The 14,530-nt window shown below is 40.2% G+C and overlaps 1 protein-coding gene and 1 non-coding gene across 2 annotated transcripts; both read left to right on the forward strand.

Moving 5' to 3' along the window:
- The first annotated feature begins 213 nt into the window (after positions 1–213).
- On the forward strand, positions 214–285 carry TRNAC-GCA (transfer RNA cysteine (anticodon GCA)). The gene has a single exon. It is a non-coding gene; the product is annotated as a tRNA-Cys (tRNA).
- A 2,174-nt stretch (positions 286–2,459) lies between these two features.
- Positions 2,460–3,236, forward strand: LOC711831 (nucleophosmin-like). Its single transcript, XM_077997887.1, has 2 exons — positions 2,460–2,987; positions 3,075–3,236. The coding sequence occupies exons 1-2, from the start codon at positions 2,460–2,462 to the stop codon at positions 3,234–3,236; spliced, it is 690 nt and encodes a 229-aa protein (XP_077854013.1).
- The last annotated feature ends 11,294 nt before the right edge of the window (positions 3,237–14,530 follow it).

The following is a 14,530-nucleotide window of genomic DNA, read 5'->3' on the forward strand; positions in this document are numbered from 1 at the left end:
AGATGGAATAGGGGTGGCAGAGGTAAGGATATGCCTGGCACATGAAATCTGGTCAGTAGGTGTTCACAGGTAGACCAGGGAGTGAGTGATGGCAGTGAGGGCCTGGCTTTCATGGGCAGGCTCCCCACACCCCTCAGGAACATGACTGTGAGTCCAGAAACAGCCATCAGCTGCACAGTTGTAAAGGTGAGATTAAGACATAGAGTCAGGCCTGGGGGTATAGCTCAGGGGTAGAGCATTTGACTGCAGATCAAGAGGTCCCTGGTTCAAATCCAGGTGCCCCCTCCTGTTTTTTAATGACTGAAGTAGTGCTGAGATTTCTGCCCCTTTTCCCCACATGTGACCATTAGTGTGCTTTATTTCATGATAAAATTTAGTGTCTGGATCAGGACAGTGTCTAAGAATCCTCCCCTGGTCATCACCCAGATAATATAATAACTGCTAGGGTCACATTTGATTGAAGAGACTGACCAAGTTAGCCCAGACAAGCCCCACTTCTGGGTCTCTTGCCTCTCATGGTCTATATGTGGACCTCACTCTTTCTCGGTATCTCATTTCCTCAACCTCACCGTAATCGCCAGAAAGAAAGCACAGACTCTCTCTTTGATCTGGCTACTACTTTCTGTGAAGTATGAAGGAAATATATGCGGATTCCTACTTCCCAGAGGCAACTATAACGATTTGAAAACCCTGTCAAAAGTTGTCTCTTTTCTCTGTCTGGGAATTTCTTGAGGGTGCTGTCTCTACCACAGACTCTGGCCACCTAATTCTCCCTTCTTCTCTCCTAACACTTCTTATTTCTTACCCTGGGTCAGTATTTCCTTGGTGAGAATACCTAGAAGTTTAATACTTTATATTAAACTTAAAAATTCAGATAAAATATTTAAGACATAAATGGCTGTAACAAATCTTCAGAGGATTCTCTACTTTCCTTGATGAGCAAAGAAATTTGAAATAATCTTTTATATGAGGACAAATAAAAATTCAGAAAATATGAAAAACATCTCATTAAAAGTATCAAATAACTAACACAGGAAATACCAGATGTAGATTTGGAAAGGATGGGAAGCAGAAATTTAAATTTCCATACTAAAAGCTGCTTTGGCCCTGAGTGTATTTCTCAGTTCAGAAGAGGCAGCTGAGAACCTGACTGGAGCTTTTGGGAGCCTCTCAAAACTAGGGAGATAGAAGTCAGAATTCTGGGCCAACTAGAGTATAGACATTGATGACACCAACTCTGGCTTCGGACTAGGAGCTCAAGGGATAAGAGTAAATGGAAAGAAATTCAGTCACTGTAAGAATTTGTGGCTAGGCTTTTTAACTTTTGAATGGCTCAGGAAAACTCAAATCTCGAAATTATATTAAGGTGTCCTGATTGTTCAGGACACCTTAATATAATTTATTTACTTGGAAAAAGCAAATAAAGGAGGATATTATTATCTCTGGCCTTAGATTAGTTCTACAAATAAAATTTTAGCATACAGTCAAAGATTACCATATACACAGGGAAGCAAAAAGCTATGAATGAGAATCAATAAAAATAACAGACCACAGAACTAAACAAGAGGACTTTGGATATTAGAACTACCAGAAACGCTATAAAATAATAATGCTTACTGTGTTCAAGGAGATAAAAGCCAACCTTGAAAATTTCAATAGGAAATTTAAAGCATGAAAAGTAACTTAGGAGATTTAAAAAGAAGACAAAATATAAATTTTATGTCTAAAAATACAATAAGTACAATTAAAAACTCAATGAATAGGTCTATGCTCTTCTTAATAAATAGATTAAGCCAGTGAGAAAATCAGTGAACTAAAACACTGAGAGGAAAAACTATCCATCATAAAACATGGAAAGACAAAAGTATGGCAAACACAGAAGATAAGGTAATTAATATAGAGGAACAGAAAGAAAAAAGACTGAAGAAAAGTGAACAGAGCCTAAGGGACCCGTGGGACGCCACAAGTAGATCAACATATGCACTGTGAGAATCCCAGAAGAGGAAGGGAGAGAAAATGGGGGAGAGAGAATATTTGAAGAAATAATAATTGAAAACTACCCAACATTGATGAAATACATAAATATAAAAATCTAAGAAGCTCAGCTGGGCACAGTGGCTCATGTACGTAATCCCAGTGCTTTGGAAGGCTGAGGTGGCTGGATCACTTGAGGTCAGGAGTTTGAGACCAGCCTGGTCAACCTGGTGAAATCTCATCTCTACTAAAAAAAAAAAAAAAAAATTAGGTGGGCATGGTGGCACGTGCCTGTAATCCCAGCTACTTAGGAGGCTGAGGCATGAGAATTGCTTGAAACCAAGAGGTAGAGGTTAAAGTGAGCTGAGATTGCCCTGGTGTGGTTCCGTCCTGTGCAGCTGTTCTCTTGAGCAGTGGTTGTTTATCTCCATCCGCCTTCTCTCCCACCTAAGTGCGTGCCACCACCTGATGGAAGATTCGTGGACATGGAGATGAGGCCCCTGAGGCCCCAGAACTATCTTTTCAGTTGTGAACTAAAGGCCAACAAAGATGATCACTTTAAGGTGGATAATAATGAAAATGAGCACCAGTTATCTTTAAGAGCAATCAGTTTAGGGGCTGGAGCAACCGATGAATTGGACACTGTTGAAGCAGAGGCAATGAATTATGAAGGCAGTCCAATTATAGTAACAGTGGCAACTTTGAAAATGTCTGTACAGCCAACGGTTTCCCTTGGGGGCTTTGAAATAACACCACCAGTGGTCTTACAGTTGAAGTGTGGTTCAGGGCCAGTGCATATTAGTGGACACTACTTAGTAGCTGTGGAGGAAGATGCAGAGTCAGAAGATGAAGAGAAGGAGGATGTGAAACTCTTAAGTATATCTGGAAAGCAGTTTGCCCCTGGAGGTGGTAGCAAGCTTCCACAGAAAAAAGTAAAACTTGCTGCTGATGAAGATGATGATGGTGATGATTTTGATGATGAGGAAACTGAAGAAAAAGCACCAGTGAAGAAATCTATATGAGATACTCCAGTCAAAAATGCACAAAAGTCAAATCAGAATGGAAAAGACTCAAAACCACCATCAACACCAAGATCAAATGGACAAGAATCCTTCAAAAAACAGCAAAAATCTCCTGAAACACCAAAGGGACCTAGTTCTGTAGAAGACATTAAAGCAAAAATGCAAGCAAGTATAGAAAAAGGTAGTTCTATTCCCAAAGTGGAAGCCAAGCTCATCAGTTATGTGAACAATTGCTTCTAGATGACTGACCAGGAGGTTATTCAAGATCTCTGGCAGTAGAGGAAGTCTCTTTAAGAAAATACTTTAAACAATATATTAGGCCGGGCGCGGTGGCTCAAGCCTGTAATCCCAGCACTTTGGGAGGCCGAGATGGGCGAATCACGAGGTCAGGAGATCGAGACCATCCTGGCTAACCCGGTGAATCCCCGTCTCTACTAAAAAATACAAAAAACTAGCCGGGTGAGGTGGTGGACGCCTGTAGTCCCAGCTGTTTGGGAGGCTGAGGCAGGAGAATGGAGTAAACCCAGGAGGCGGAGCTTGCAGTGAGCTGACATCCGGTCACTGCACTCCAGCCTCGGCGACAGAGCAAGACTCCATCTCAAAAAAAAAACGATTTATTAATAAGTTTTCATCTCATTTCATTTCTGTAACAGTTGATATCTGGCTTTTTTATAATGCAGAGTGAGAACTTTCCCTACCGTGTTTGATAAATGTTGTCCAGGTTCCGTTGCCAAGAATGTGTTGTCCAAAATGCCTGTTTAGTTTTTATTTTTTTTATTTTTATTTTATTTTATTTTATTTTATTTTTTTTGAGACAGAGTCTTGCTCTGTCGCCCAGGCTGGGGTGCAGTGGCCGGATCTCAGCTCACTGCAAGCTCCGCCTCCCGGGTTTAGACCATTCTCCTGCCTCAGCCTCCCGAGTAGCTGGGACTACAGGCGCCCACCACCTCGCCCGGCTAGTTTTTTTTTTGTATTTTTTAGTAGAGACGGGGTTTCACCGTGTTAGCCAGGATGGTCTCGATCTCCTGACCTCGTGATCCGCCCGTCTCGGCCTCCCAAAGTGCTGGGATTACAGGCTTGAGCCACCGCGCCCGGCCGCCTGTTTAGTTTTTAAAGATGGAACTCCACCCTTTGTTTGGTTTTAAGTATGTATGGAATGTTATGATAGGACATAGTAGTAGCGGTGGTTAGACATGGAAATGGTGGGGAGACAAAAATACACATGTGAATACTCAGTAATTTAATAAAAACAAAAAAGTGAGCTGGGCTCATGCCACTGCACTCCAGCCTGAGTGACAGAACAAAACCCTGTCTCAAAAAACGAAAACAAAACAAAACAAAACAAACAAACAAACAAAGTCGCTCAATGAATTCCAAGTAAGATGAACTAAAGAGACCCACACTGAGGGAAAAGGACACCCTATTCAAAAAATGGTGTGAAAAAATCGACAAGCCACATGTAGAAGAATGAAACTGGATCCTCATCTCTCACCTTATACAAACATTAGACAGTAACATGAAGCCATATGAAAAAATAAAGATCTCAGTAAAGGTAAATACATGGGCAATTGTTAAAGTTAGTGTTATAGCAACAACAGTTGTAACTCCACATTTTTTTTTTTAACATAATGTAAGAGACTAATGCACTTAAGAGAATTATTAGTTCATGTTTTTGGGCATATGATATATAAAGATGTGATTTTGTGACATCAGCAACTGAAAGGGGTAGTGATGGAGCTGTTAACAAACCAGAGTTTTTGTATGTTACTGAAGTTAAGTTGGCATGAATTCAAATTAGAGTGTTGTATTGTTATAATATTAAATGTAATCCCCATGAAAGCCACAAAGAAAATAGCTATATAATATGTACATATTTAAAAAACCATATATATACATATATATATATCTAAGAAGCTCAATGAATTCCAAGTAAGATAAACTAAAAAGACCCACAGTGAGGCACATTATAATCAACTTTCAACATCCCAAGACAAAGAGAATCTTGAAAGCAACATATATATATATATGAAAGAAATTTAAACATTTCACTACAGAAAGGACAACAGTAATGCAGAAATGAGGGATAAAACTGCTATAAGGCATGCAGAAGACGAATAGCAAAATGACAGAAGTAGTTTTCTCTTTATCAGTAATTACTTTAAATGTCAATGGATTAAACTCTCTAATCAAAAGGCAGAGATTGCAAGAGTGGACACAAAAACATGATCCAGCTATATGCTGTCTATAAAGGACTCACTTTAGACCTAAAGACACAAATAGATTGAAAGTGAAAGGATGCAAAAAGATATTCCATACAAATAGTAATCAAAAGAGAGAGGGGGTGGCAAGACTAATACCAGAAAAAATAGACCTTAAATCTAAAAAGATTACAAGACACAAAAAATGACTATATATATATACACACACACTTTTTTTTAAATTATACTTTAAGTTCTAGGGTACATATGAACAATGTGCAGGTTTGTTATATATGTATACATGTGCCATGTTGGTGTGCTGTACCTATTAACTCGTCATTTACATTTTGTATATCTCCTAATGCTATCCTTCCCCCCGCCTCTCCCTACAGGAGGCCTTGGTGTGTGATGTTCCCCTTCCTGTGTCCAAGTGATCTCATTGTTCAATTGTTCAATTCCCACCTATAAGTGAGAACATGCGGTATTTGGTTTTCTGTTCTTGTGATAGTTTGCTGAGAATGATGGTTTCCAGCTGCATCCATATCCCTACAAAGGACACAAACTCATTCTTTTTTATGGCTGCATAGTATTCCATGGTGTATATGTGCCACATTTTCTTAATCCAGTCTGTCACTGATGGACATTTGGGTTGATTCCAAGTCTTTGCTATTGTGAATAGTGCCGCAATAAACATACGTGTGCATGTGTCTTTATAGCAGCATGACTTATAATCCTTTGGGTATATTCCCAGTAATGGGATGGCTGGGTCAAATGGTATTTCTAGTTCTAGATCCTTGAGGAATCGCCACACTGTTTTCCACAATGGTTGAACTAGTTTACAATCCCACCAACAGTGTAAAAGTGTTCCTATTTCTCCACATCCTCTCCAGCACCTGTTGTTTCCTGACTTTTTAATGGTTGCCATTCAAACTGGTGTGAGATGGTATCTCATTGTGGTTTTGATTTGCATTTCTCTGATGGCCAGTGATGATGAGCATTTTTTCATGTGTCTGTTGGCTGTATGCATGTCTTCTTTTGAGAACTGTCTGTTCATATCCTTTGCCCACTTTTTGATGGGGTTGTTTGTTTTTTCTTGTAAATTTGTCTGAGTTCTTTGTAGGTTCTGGATATTAGCCCTTTGTCAGATGAGTAGATTGCAAAAATGTTCTCCCATTCTGTAGGTTGCCTGTTGACTCTGATGGTAGTTTCTTTTGCTGTGCAGAAGCTCTTTAGTTTAATTAGATCCCACTTGTCAATTTTGGCTTTTGTTGCCATTGCTTTTGGTGTTTTAGACATGAAGTCCTTGCCCATGCTTATGTCCTGAATGGTATTACCTAGGTTTTCTTCTAGGGTTTTTATGGTTTTAGGACTAACATTTAAGTGTCTAATCCATCTTGAGTTGATTTTCATATAAGGAGTAAGGAAAGGATCCAGTTTCAGCTTTCTACTTATGGCTAGCCAATTTTCCCAGCACCATTTATTAACTAGGGAATCCTTTCCCCATTTCTTGTTTTTGTCAGGTTTGTCAAAGATCAGATGGCTGTAGATGTATGGTATTATTTCTGAGGACTCTGTGCTGTTCCATTGGTCTATATCTCTGTTTTGGTACCAGTACCATGCTGTTTTGGTTACTGTAGCCTTGTAGTATAGCTTGAAGTCAGGCAGCGTGATGCCTCCAGCTTTGTTCTTTAGACTTAGGATTGTCTTGGCAATGTGGGCTCTTTTTTGGTTCCATATGAACTTTAAAGCAGTTCTTTCCAATTCTGTGAAGAAAGTCATTAATGGGGATGGCATTGAATCTATAAATTACCTTGGGCAGTATGGCCATTTTCACTATATTGATTCTTCCTATCCATGAGCATGGTATGTTCTTCCATTTGTTTGTGTCCTCTTTTATTTCACTGAGCAGTGGTTTGTAGTTCTCCTTGAAGAGGTCCTTCACATCCCTTGTAAGTTGGATTCATAGGTATTTTATTCTCTTTGAAGCTATTGTGAATGGGAGTTCATTCATGGTTTGGCTCTGTGTTTGTATGCTATTGGTGTATAAGAATGCTCGTGATTTTTGCACATTGATTTTGTATCCTGAGACTTTGCTGAAGTTGCTTATCAGCTTAAGGAGGTTTTGGACTGAGACGATGGGGTTTTCTAAATATACAATCATGTTATCTGCAAACAGGGACAATTTGACTTCTTCTTTTCCTAATTGAATACCCTTTATTTCTTTCTATTGCCTTATTGCCCTAGCCAGAACTTCCAACACTATGTTGAATAGGAGTGGTGAGAGAGGGCATCCCTGTCTTGTGCCAGTTTTCAAAGGGATGTTTCCAGTTTTTGCCCATTCAGTATGATATTGGCTGTGGGTCTGTCATAAATAGGTCTTATTATTTTGAGATACATTCCATCAATACCGAATTTATTGAGAGTTTTTAGCATGAAAGGCTGTCGAATTTTGTCAAAGGCCTTTTCTGCATCTATTGAGATAATTACGTGGTTTTTGTCTTTGGTTCTGTTTATATGCTGGATTACGTTCATTGATTTGTGTATGTTGAACCAGCCTTGCATCCCAGGGGTGAAGCCCACTTGATCATGGTGGATAAGCTTCTTGATGTGCTGCTGGATTCGGTTTGCCAGTATTTTATTGAGGATTTTTGCATTGATGTTCATCAGGGATATTGGTCTAAAATTCTCTTTTTTTGTGTGTGTGTCTCTGCCAAGCTTTGGTATCAGGATGATGTTGGCCTCATAAAATGAGTTAGGGAGGATTCCCTCTTTTTCTATTGATTGGAATAGTTTCAGAAGGAATGGTACCAGCTCCTCCTTGTACCTCTGGTAAAATTTGGCTGTGAATTCATCTGGTCCTGGACTTTTTTTTGGTTGGTAGGCTATTAATTATTGCCTCAATTTCAGAGCCTGATATTGGTCTATTCAGGGATTCAACTTCTTCCTGGTTTAGTCTTGGGAGAGTGTATGTGTCCAGGAATTTATCCATTTCTTCTAGATTTTCTAGTTTATTTGCGTAGAGGTGTTTATAGTATTCTCTGATGGTAGTTTGTATTTCTGTGGGATTGGTGGTGATATCCCCTTTATCATTTTTTTGTTGCGTCTATTTGATTCTTCTCTCTTTTCTTCTTTATTAGTCTTGCTAGAGGTCTATCAATGTTGTTGATCATTTCAAAAAACCAGCTCCTGGATTCACTGATTTTTTGAAGGGTTTTTTTGTGTCTCTATCTCCTTCAGTTCTGCTCTGATCTTAGTTATTTCTTGCCTTCTGCTAGCTTTTCAATATGTTTGTGCTTGCTTCTCTAGTTCTTTTAATTGTGATGTTAGGGTGTCAATTTTAGATCTTTCCTGCTTTCTCTTGTGGGCATTTAGTGCTATAAATTTCCCTCTGCACACTGCTTTAAATGTGTCCCAGAGATTCTGGTATGTTGTATCTTTGTTCTCATTGGTTTCAAAGAATATCTTTATTTCTGCCTTCATTTCGTTATATACCCAGTAGTCATTCAGGAGCAGGTTGTTCAGTTTCCATGTAGTTGAGCGGTTTTGATTGAGTTTCTTGGTCCTGAGTTCTAGTTTGATTGCACTGTGGTCTGAGAGATAGTTTGTTATAATTTCTGTTCTTTTACATTTGCTGAGGAGTGCTTTACTTCAAATTATGTGGTCAATTTTGGAATAAGTGCGATGCGGTACTGAGAATAATGTATATTCTGTTGATTTGGGGTGGAGCGTTCTGTAGATGTCTATTAGGTCAGCTTGGTGCAGAGTTGAGTTCAATTCCTGGATATCCTTGTTAACTTTCTGTCTCATTGATCTGTCTAATGTTGACAGTGGGGTGTTAAAGTCTCCCATTATTATTGTATGGGAGTCTAAGTCTCTTTGTGGGTCTCTAAGGACTTGCTTTATGAATCTGGGTGCTCCTGTATTGGGTGCATATATATTTAGGATAGTTAGCTCTTCTTGTTGAATTGATCCCTTTAACCATTATGTAATGTCCTTCTTTGTCTCTTTTGATCTTTGATGGTTTAAAGTCTGTTTTATCAGAGACTAGGATTGCAACCCCTGATTTTTTTGTTTTCCATTTGCTTGGTAGATCTTCCTCCATCCCTTTATTTTGAGCCTACGTGTGTCTCTGCATGTGAGATGGGTCTCCTGAATACAGCAAACTGATGGGTCTTGACTCTTTATCCAATTTGCCAGTCTGTGTCTTTTAATGGGACCATTTAGTCCATTTACATTTAGGGTTAATATTGTTATGTTTGAACTTGATCCTGTCATTATGATAATAGCTGGTTATTTTACTTATTGGTTGATGCAGTTTCTTCCTAGCATCGATGGCCTTTACATTTTGGCATGTTTTTGCAATGGCTGGTACCAGTTGTTCCTTTCCATGTTTAGTGCTTCCTTTAGGAGCTCTTGTAGGGCAAGCTTGGTGGTGACAAAATCTCTAAGCATTTGCTTGTCTGTAAAGGATTTTATTTCTCCTTCACTTATGAAACTTAGTTGGCTGAATATGAAATTCTGGGTTGAAAATTCTTTTCTTTAAGAATGTTGAATATTGGCCCCCACTCTCTTCTGGCTTGAAGAGTTTCTGCCGAGAGATCTGCTGTTAGTCTGATGGGCTTCCCTTTGTGGGTAACCCAACCTTTCTCTCTGGCTGCCTTTAACATTTTTTCTTTCATTTCAACTTTGGTGAATTTGACAATTATGTGTCTTGGAGTTACTCTTCTTGAGGAGTATCTTTGTGGTGTTCTCTGTATTTCCTGAATTTGAGTGTTGGCCTGCCTTGCTAGGTTGGGAAGTTCTCCTGGATAATATCCTGCAGAGTGTTTTCCAGCTTGGTTCCATTCTTCCCGTCACTTTCAGGCACACCAATCAGATGTAGATTTGGTCTTTTCACATAATACCATATTTCTTGGCGTCTTTGTTCATTTCTTTTTACTCTTTTTTTCTCTAAACTTCTCTTCTCACTTCATTTCATTCATTTGACCTTCAATCACTGATACTCTTTCTTCCAGTTGATTGAGTCAGTTACTGAAGCTTGTGTATTTGTCACGTAGTTCTCATGTCATGGTTTTCATCTCTATCTGTTCGTTTATGGACTTCTTTGCATTGGTTATTCTAGTTATCCATTCTTCCATTTTTTTTTCAAAGTTTTTGGTTTCTTGCACTGGGTACATAGTTCCTCCTTTAGCTCTGAGAAGTTTGATCGACCGAAGGCTTCTCTCAACTCGTCAAAGTCATTCTCTGTCCAGCTTTGTTCCATTGCTGGCGATGAGTTGCATTCCTTTGGAGGGGGAGATGCGCTCTGAGTTTTTGAATTTCCAGATTTTCTGCACTGCTTTTTCCCCATCTTTGTGGTTTTTATCTGCCTTTGGTCTTTGATGATACTGACGTACTGATGGGGTTTTGGTGTGGGTGTCCTTTCTGTTTGTTAGTTTTCCTTCTAATAGTCAGGACTCTCAGCTGTAGGTCTGTTGGAGTTTGCTTGAGGTCCCCTCCAGATGCTGTTTGCCTGGGTATCAGTAGCAGAGGCTGCAGAAGATAGAATACTGCTGAACAGCAAGTGTTGCTGTCTGATTCTTGCTCTGGAAGCTTCGTCTCAGAGGTGTACCCAGCCATGTGAGGTGTGAGGTGTCAGTCTGCACCTAGTGGGGGATGTCTCCCAGTTAGGCTACTCAGGGGTCAGGGACCCACTTGAGCAGGCAGTCTGTGACGGGGTGGCCTGCCCCGCCACACCTGTGGGTGTTTCTCGTTAGGTGGAACGAGAGACTTGAGAAAAGAAATAAGACACAGAGACAAAGCATAGAGAAAGAAAAGCGGGGGCCCAGGGGACCGGCGCTCAGCTTACAGAGGACCCACGCCGGCACCGGTCTCTAAGTTCCCTTAGTATTTATAGATAATTATCTTTACCATCTTAAAGATAAGGGAGTGGCAGGACACTAGAATCGTTTTTAGGGAGGAAATCAGCAGTGACATGAATAAGTTTAAAGGAAAATCCTGTGCCTTGAGATAAAACTTTTAGCAGCATTGTTTCATCCTATCACATGGGGATAAACCTTGGACAATACCTAGCTTTTCTAGGAACAAAGACACACCCTGCACGCCCAAAATCCATTAAACCTTTAGTTACCACAGCACATGTCTCTTGCAAGGACAAGGTTTGGGGCAGGGTCACAGATTAACAGCATCTCAAATACAGAACAAAATGGAGTCTCTTATGTCTACTTCTTTCTATATAGACACAGTAACAGGCTGATCTCTTTCTTTTCCCCACAGTCTGTCCATTCTCAGATCTCAACCTCCATGCTGGGAGAACCACTGCTCTCTTCAAAGCTGTCAGACAGGGACATTTACATCTGCAGAAGTTTCTGCTGCATTTTGTTTAGCTATGCCCTGTCCCCAGAGGTGGAGTCTACAGAGGCAGGCAGGCCTCCTTGAGCTGCAGTGGGCCCCACCCCATTTGAGCTTCCCAGTGGCTTTATTTACATACTTAAACCTCAGCAATGGTGGGCACCCCTCCCCCAGCCTTGCTGCTGCCTTGCAGTTAGATCTCAGACTGCTGTGCTAGCAATGAGGGAGGCTCTGTGGGCGTGGGACCCTCCGGGCCAGGCGTGGGATATAATCTCCTGGTGTGCCGTTTGCTAAGACCCTTGGTAAAGCGCAGTATTAGGGTGGGAGTTACTCGACTTTCCAGGTGTTGTGTGTCCCAGTTTCCCTTGGCTAGGAAAAGGAATTCCCTTTCCCCTTGCGCTTCCCAGGTGAGGCAATGCCTCACCCTGCTTCAGCTCTCACTGGCTGGGCTGCACCCACTGACCGGTATCGACTGTCCGACACACCACAGTGAGATGAACCCAGTACCTCAGTTGAAAATTCAGACATCACCCATCTTCTGTGTTGCTCACGCTGGCAGCTGGAGGCTGGAGCTCTTCCTATTTGGCCATCTTGGGCATGCCCCCCAGCAGATCCAGGACATTATATATTAATAAAAAGCTTAGACCAGGTGTGGTGGTTCATGTGTGTAATTCCAACACTTTTGTAGGCCAAGGTAGGAGGATTGCTTGAGGTCAGGAAGTTGAGACCAGTCTGAGCAACATAGTGACAATCTGTACAAAAAGTAAAAAATTAGCTGGGCATGATGGCATGTGTCTATAGTCCTAGGTACTTGGGAAGCTGAGGTGGGAGGACTGCTTGAGCCCAGGAGTTTGAGGCTGCAGTGAGCTATAATTGCACTACTGTACTTCAGCCTGGGCAACAGAGTGAGACCCCAATCTCTCTTTAAAAAAAGTTCAATACAACAAGAATATGTAACAATTATAAACATTTATGTACCTAATAGCACATGGAGCAAGAACCAAAACGACATAATTGAAGGGAGAAGTAGAAAGTACTCAAAAAATAAAGACTTCAGCATTCCACTCACAATAAGAAATAGAACAATCAGACCGACAATAAGTAAGGAAATAGAAGACTTAAACAACACAATAAACTCATTATCTGTAGTAGATATATACAGAACACTACTCAACAACAACAGCAGACACATTTTCCTCAAGTGCACACAGAACATTTTCCAGGATAGATCATATGTTAGGCCACATATTAAGTCTCAATAGATTTAAAAAGATAGATATCATACAAAATCTATTCTTGAATCACAACAGCATGAATATAAATAACAGAAGTAAAACTGGAAAATTCACAAAACTGTGGAAATTAAACAACACACTCTTAAACAATCAATCGAAGAACAAATCACAAAGAAAATCAGAAATACTTAGAGACAGTGAATGTGAAAACACAACATACCAAAACTTATGGAACACAGTAAAAGCAATGATAAGGGGAAAATTTATAGCTGTAAATACTTACATTACAGAACATGAAAAATTTCAAATTAATAACCTAGCTTTACAACTTAAGGAACTAGAAATTGAAGAACATGTTAACCCTCAAACTAGAAGAAGAAAATAATAAAGATTAGAGCAGAAATAAATGAAATAGAGAATAAAAAAATATGAAACAAAATAGAGAATAGAAAATCAATAAAACCAAAAGTTGGTTCTTTGAAAAAACCAAAAGTTGGTTCTTTGAAAAAAATCAAGAAAAGTGACAAACCTTTAGCTAGGTGGACTAACGAAAAGAGAGAGAAGGTTCAAATTACTAAAATAAGAAATGAAAGTGGGGATGTTACCACCAGTTTTACAGAAATAAAAAGGGTTGTATTTTACAATCCTTTGTTGCCAAGACTAGCTCGGTCAGGGAGACCCTAACCCAGTGGAGCTAGAGGAATTAAAGACACACACTCAGAAATATGGAGGTGTGAAGTGGGAAATGAGGGGTCCCATAGCCTTCAGAGCTGAAAGCCCCAAACAGAGATTTACCCACATATTTATTGACAGCAAATCAGTCATTAGCATTGTTTCCACAGATATTAAATTAATTAAAGTACCCCTTATGGGAAACGAAGGGATGGGCCAAATTAAAGGAATAGGTTGAGCTAGTTAACTGCAGCAGGAGCATGTTCTTAAGGCACCGATTTCTCATGCTATTCTTAAAGGCTTAAGAATGCCTTTAAGCGGTTTTCAGCCCTGGGCAGGCCAGGTGTTCCTTGCCCTCATTCCTGTAAACCCACAACCTTCCAGCTTGGGCATTAGGGCCATTATGAACATGTGACAGTGCTGCAGAGATTTTGTTTATGGCCAGTTTTGGGGCCAGTTTATGGCCAGATTTTGGGGGGCCTGCTCCCAACACTTTGTATTATGAAAATTATATGCCAAGACACTGAATAACCAAGATAAAATGGACAAATTTCTAAAAACACATAACTTATTAAGACTAAATCACAAAAAATTAGAAAATCTATATAGACCCATGACTAGTAAGGATATTTAATCAGTGATCAAAACTCTCCCAAAATAGAAAAACCTTGAACCTGATGACTTCACTGGTGAATTCTACTAAATATTTAAAGATGTATTAACACCAATCCTTTTTAAACTTTTCCAAAAAAATTGAAGAGGAGGTGATATCTTCTAAAATATTTTTTTTTTTAATTTTTTTTTGAGACGGAGTCTCGCTCTGTCGCCCAGGCTGGAGTGCAGTGGCCGGATCTCAGCTCACTGCAAGCTCCGCCTCCTGGGTTCACGCCATTCTCCTGCCTCAGCCTCCCGAGTAGCTGGGACTACAGGCGCCCGCCACCTCGCCCGGCTAGTTTTTTGTATTTTTTTTTTTTTTTAGTAGAGACGGGGTTTCACCGTGTTAGCCAGGATGGTCTTGATCTCCTGACCTCGTGATCCGTCTGCCTCGGCCTCCCAAAGTGCTGGGATTACAGGCTTG

Source organism: Macaca mulatta, chromosome 3 (assembly GCF_049350105.2).
Source record: "Macaca mulatta isolate MMU2019108-1 chromosome 3, T2T-MMU8v2.0, whole genome shotgun sequence".
Taxonomy (NCBI): domain Eukaryota; kingdom Metazoa; phylum Chordata; class Mammalia; order Primates; family Cercopithecidae; genus Macaca; species Macaca mulatta.

Bases quoted from the DNA above. Each gene is read 5' to 3' on its own strand.
- LOC711831 (XM_077997887.1), top strand. From the start codon at position 2,460: ATGGAGATGAGGCCCCTGAGGCCCCAGAACTATCTTTTCAGTTGTGAA. The intron at 2,988-3,074 runs TCTATATGAGAT...CCAAGATCAAAT, and splicing joins AAAAAGCACCAGTGAAGAAA to GGACAAGAATCCTTCAAAAA.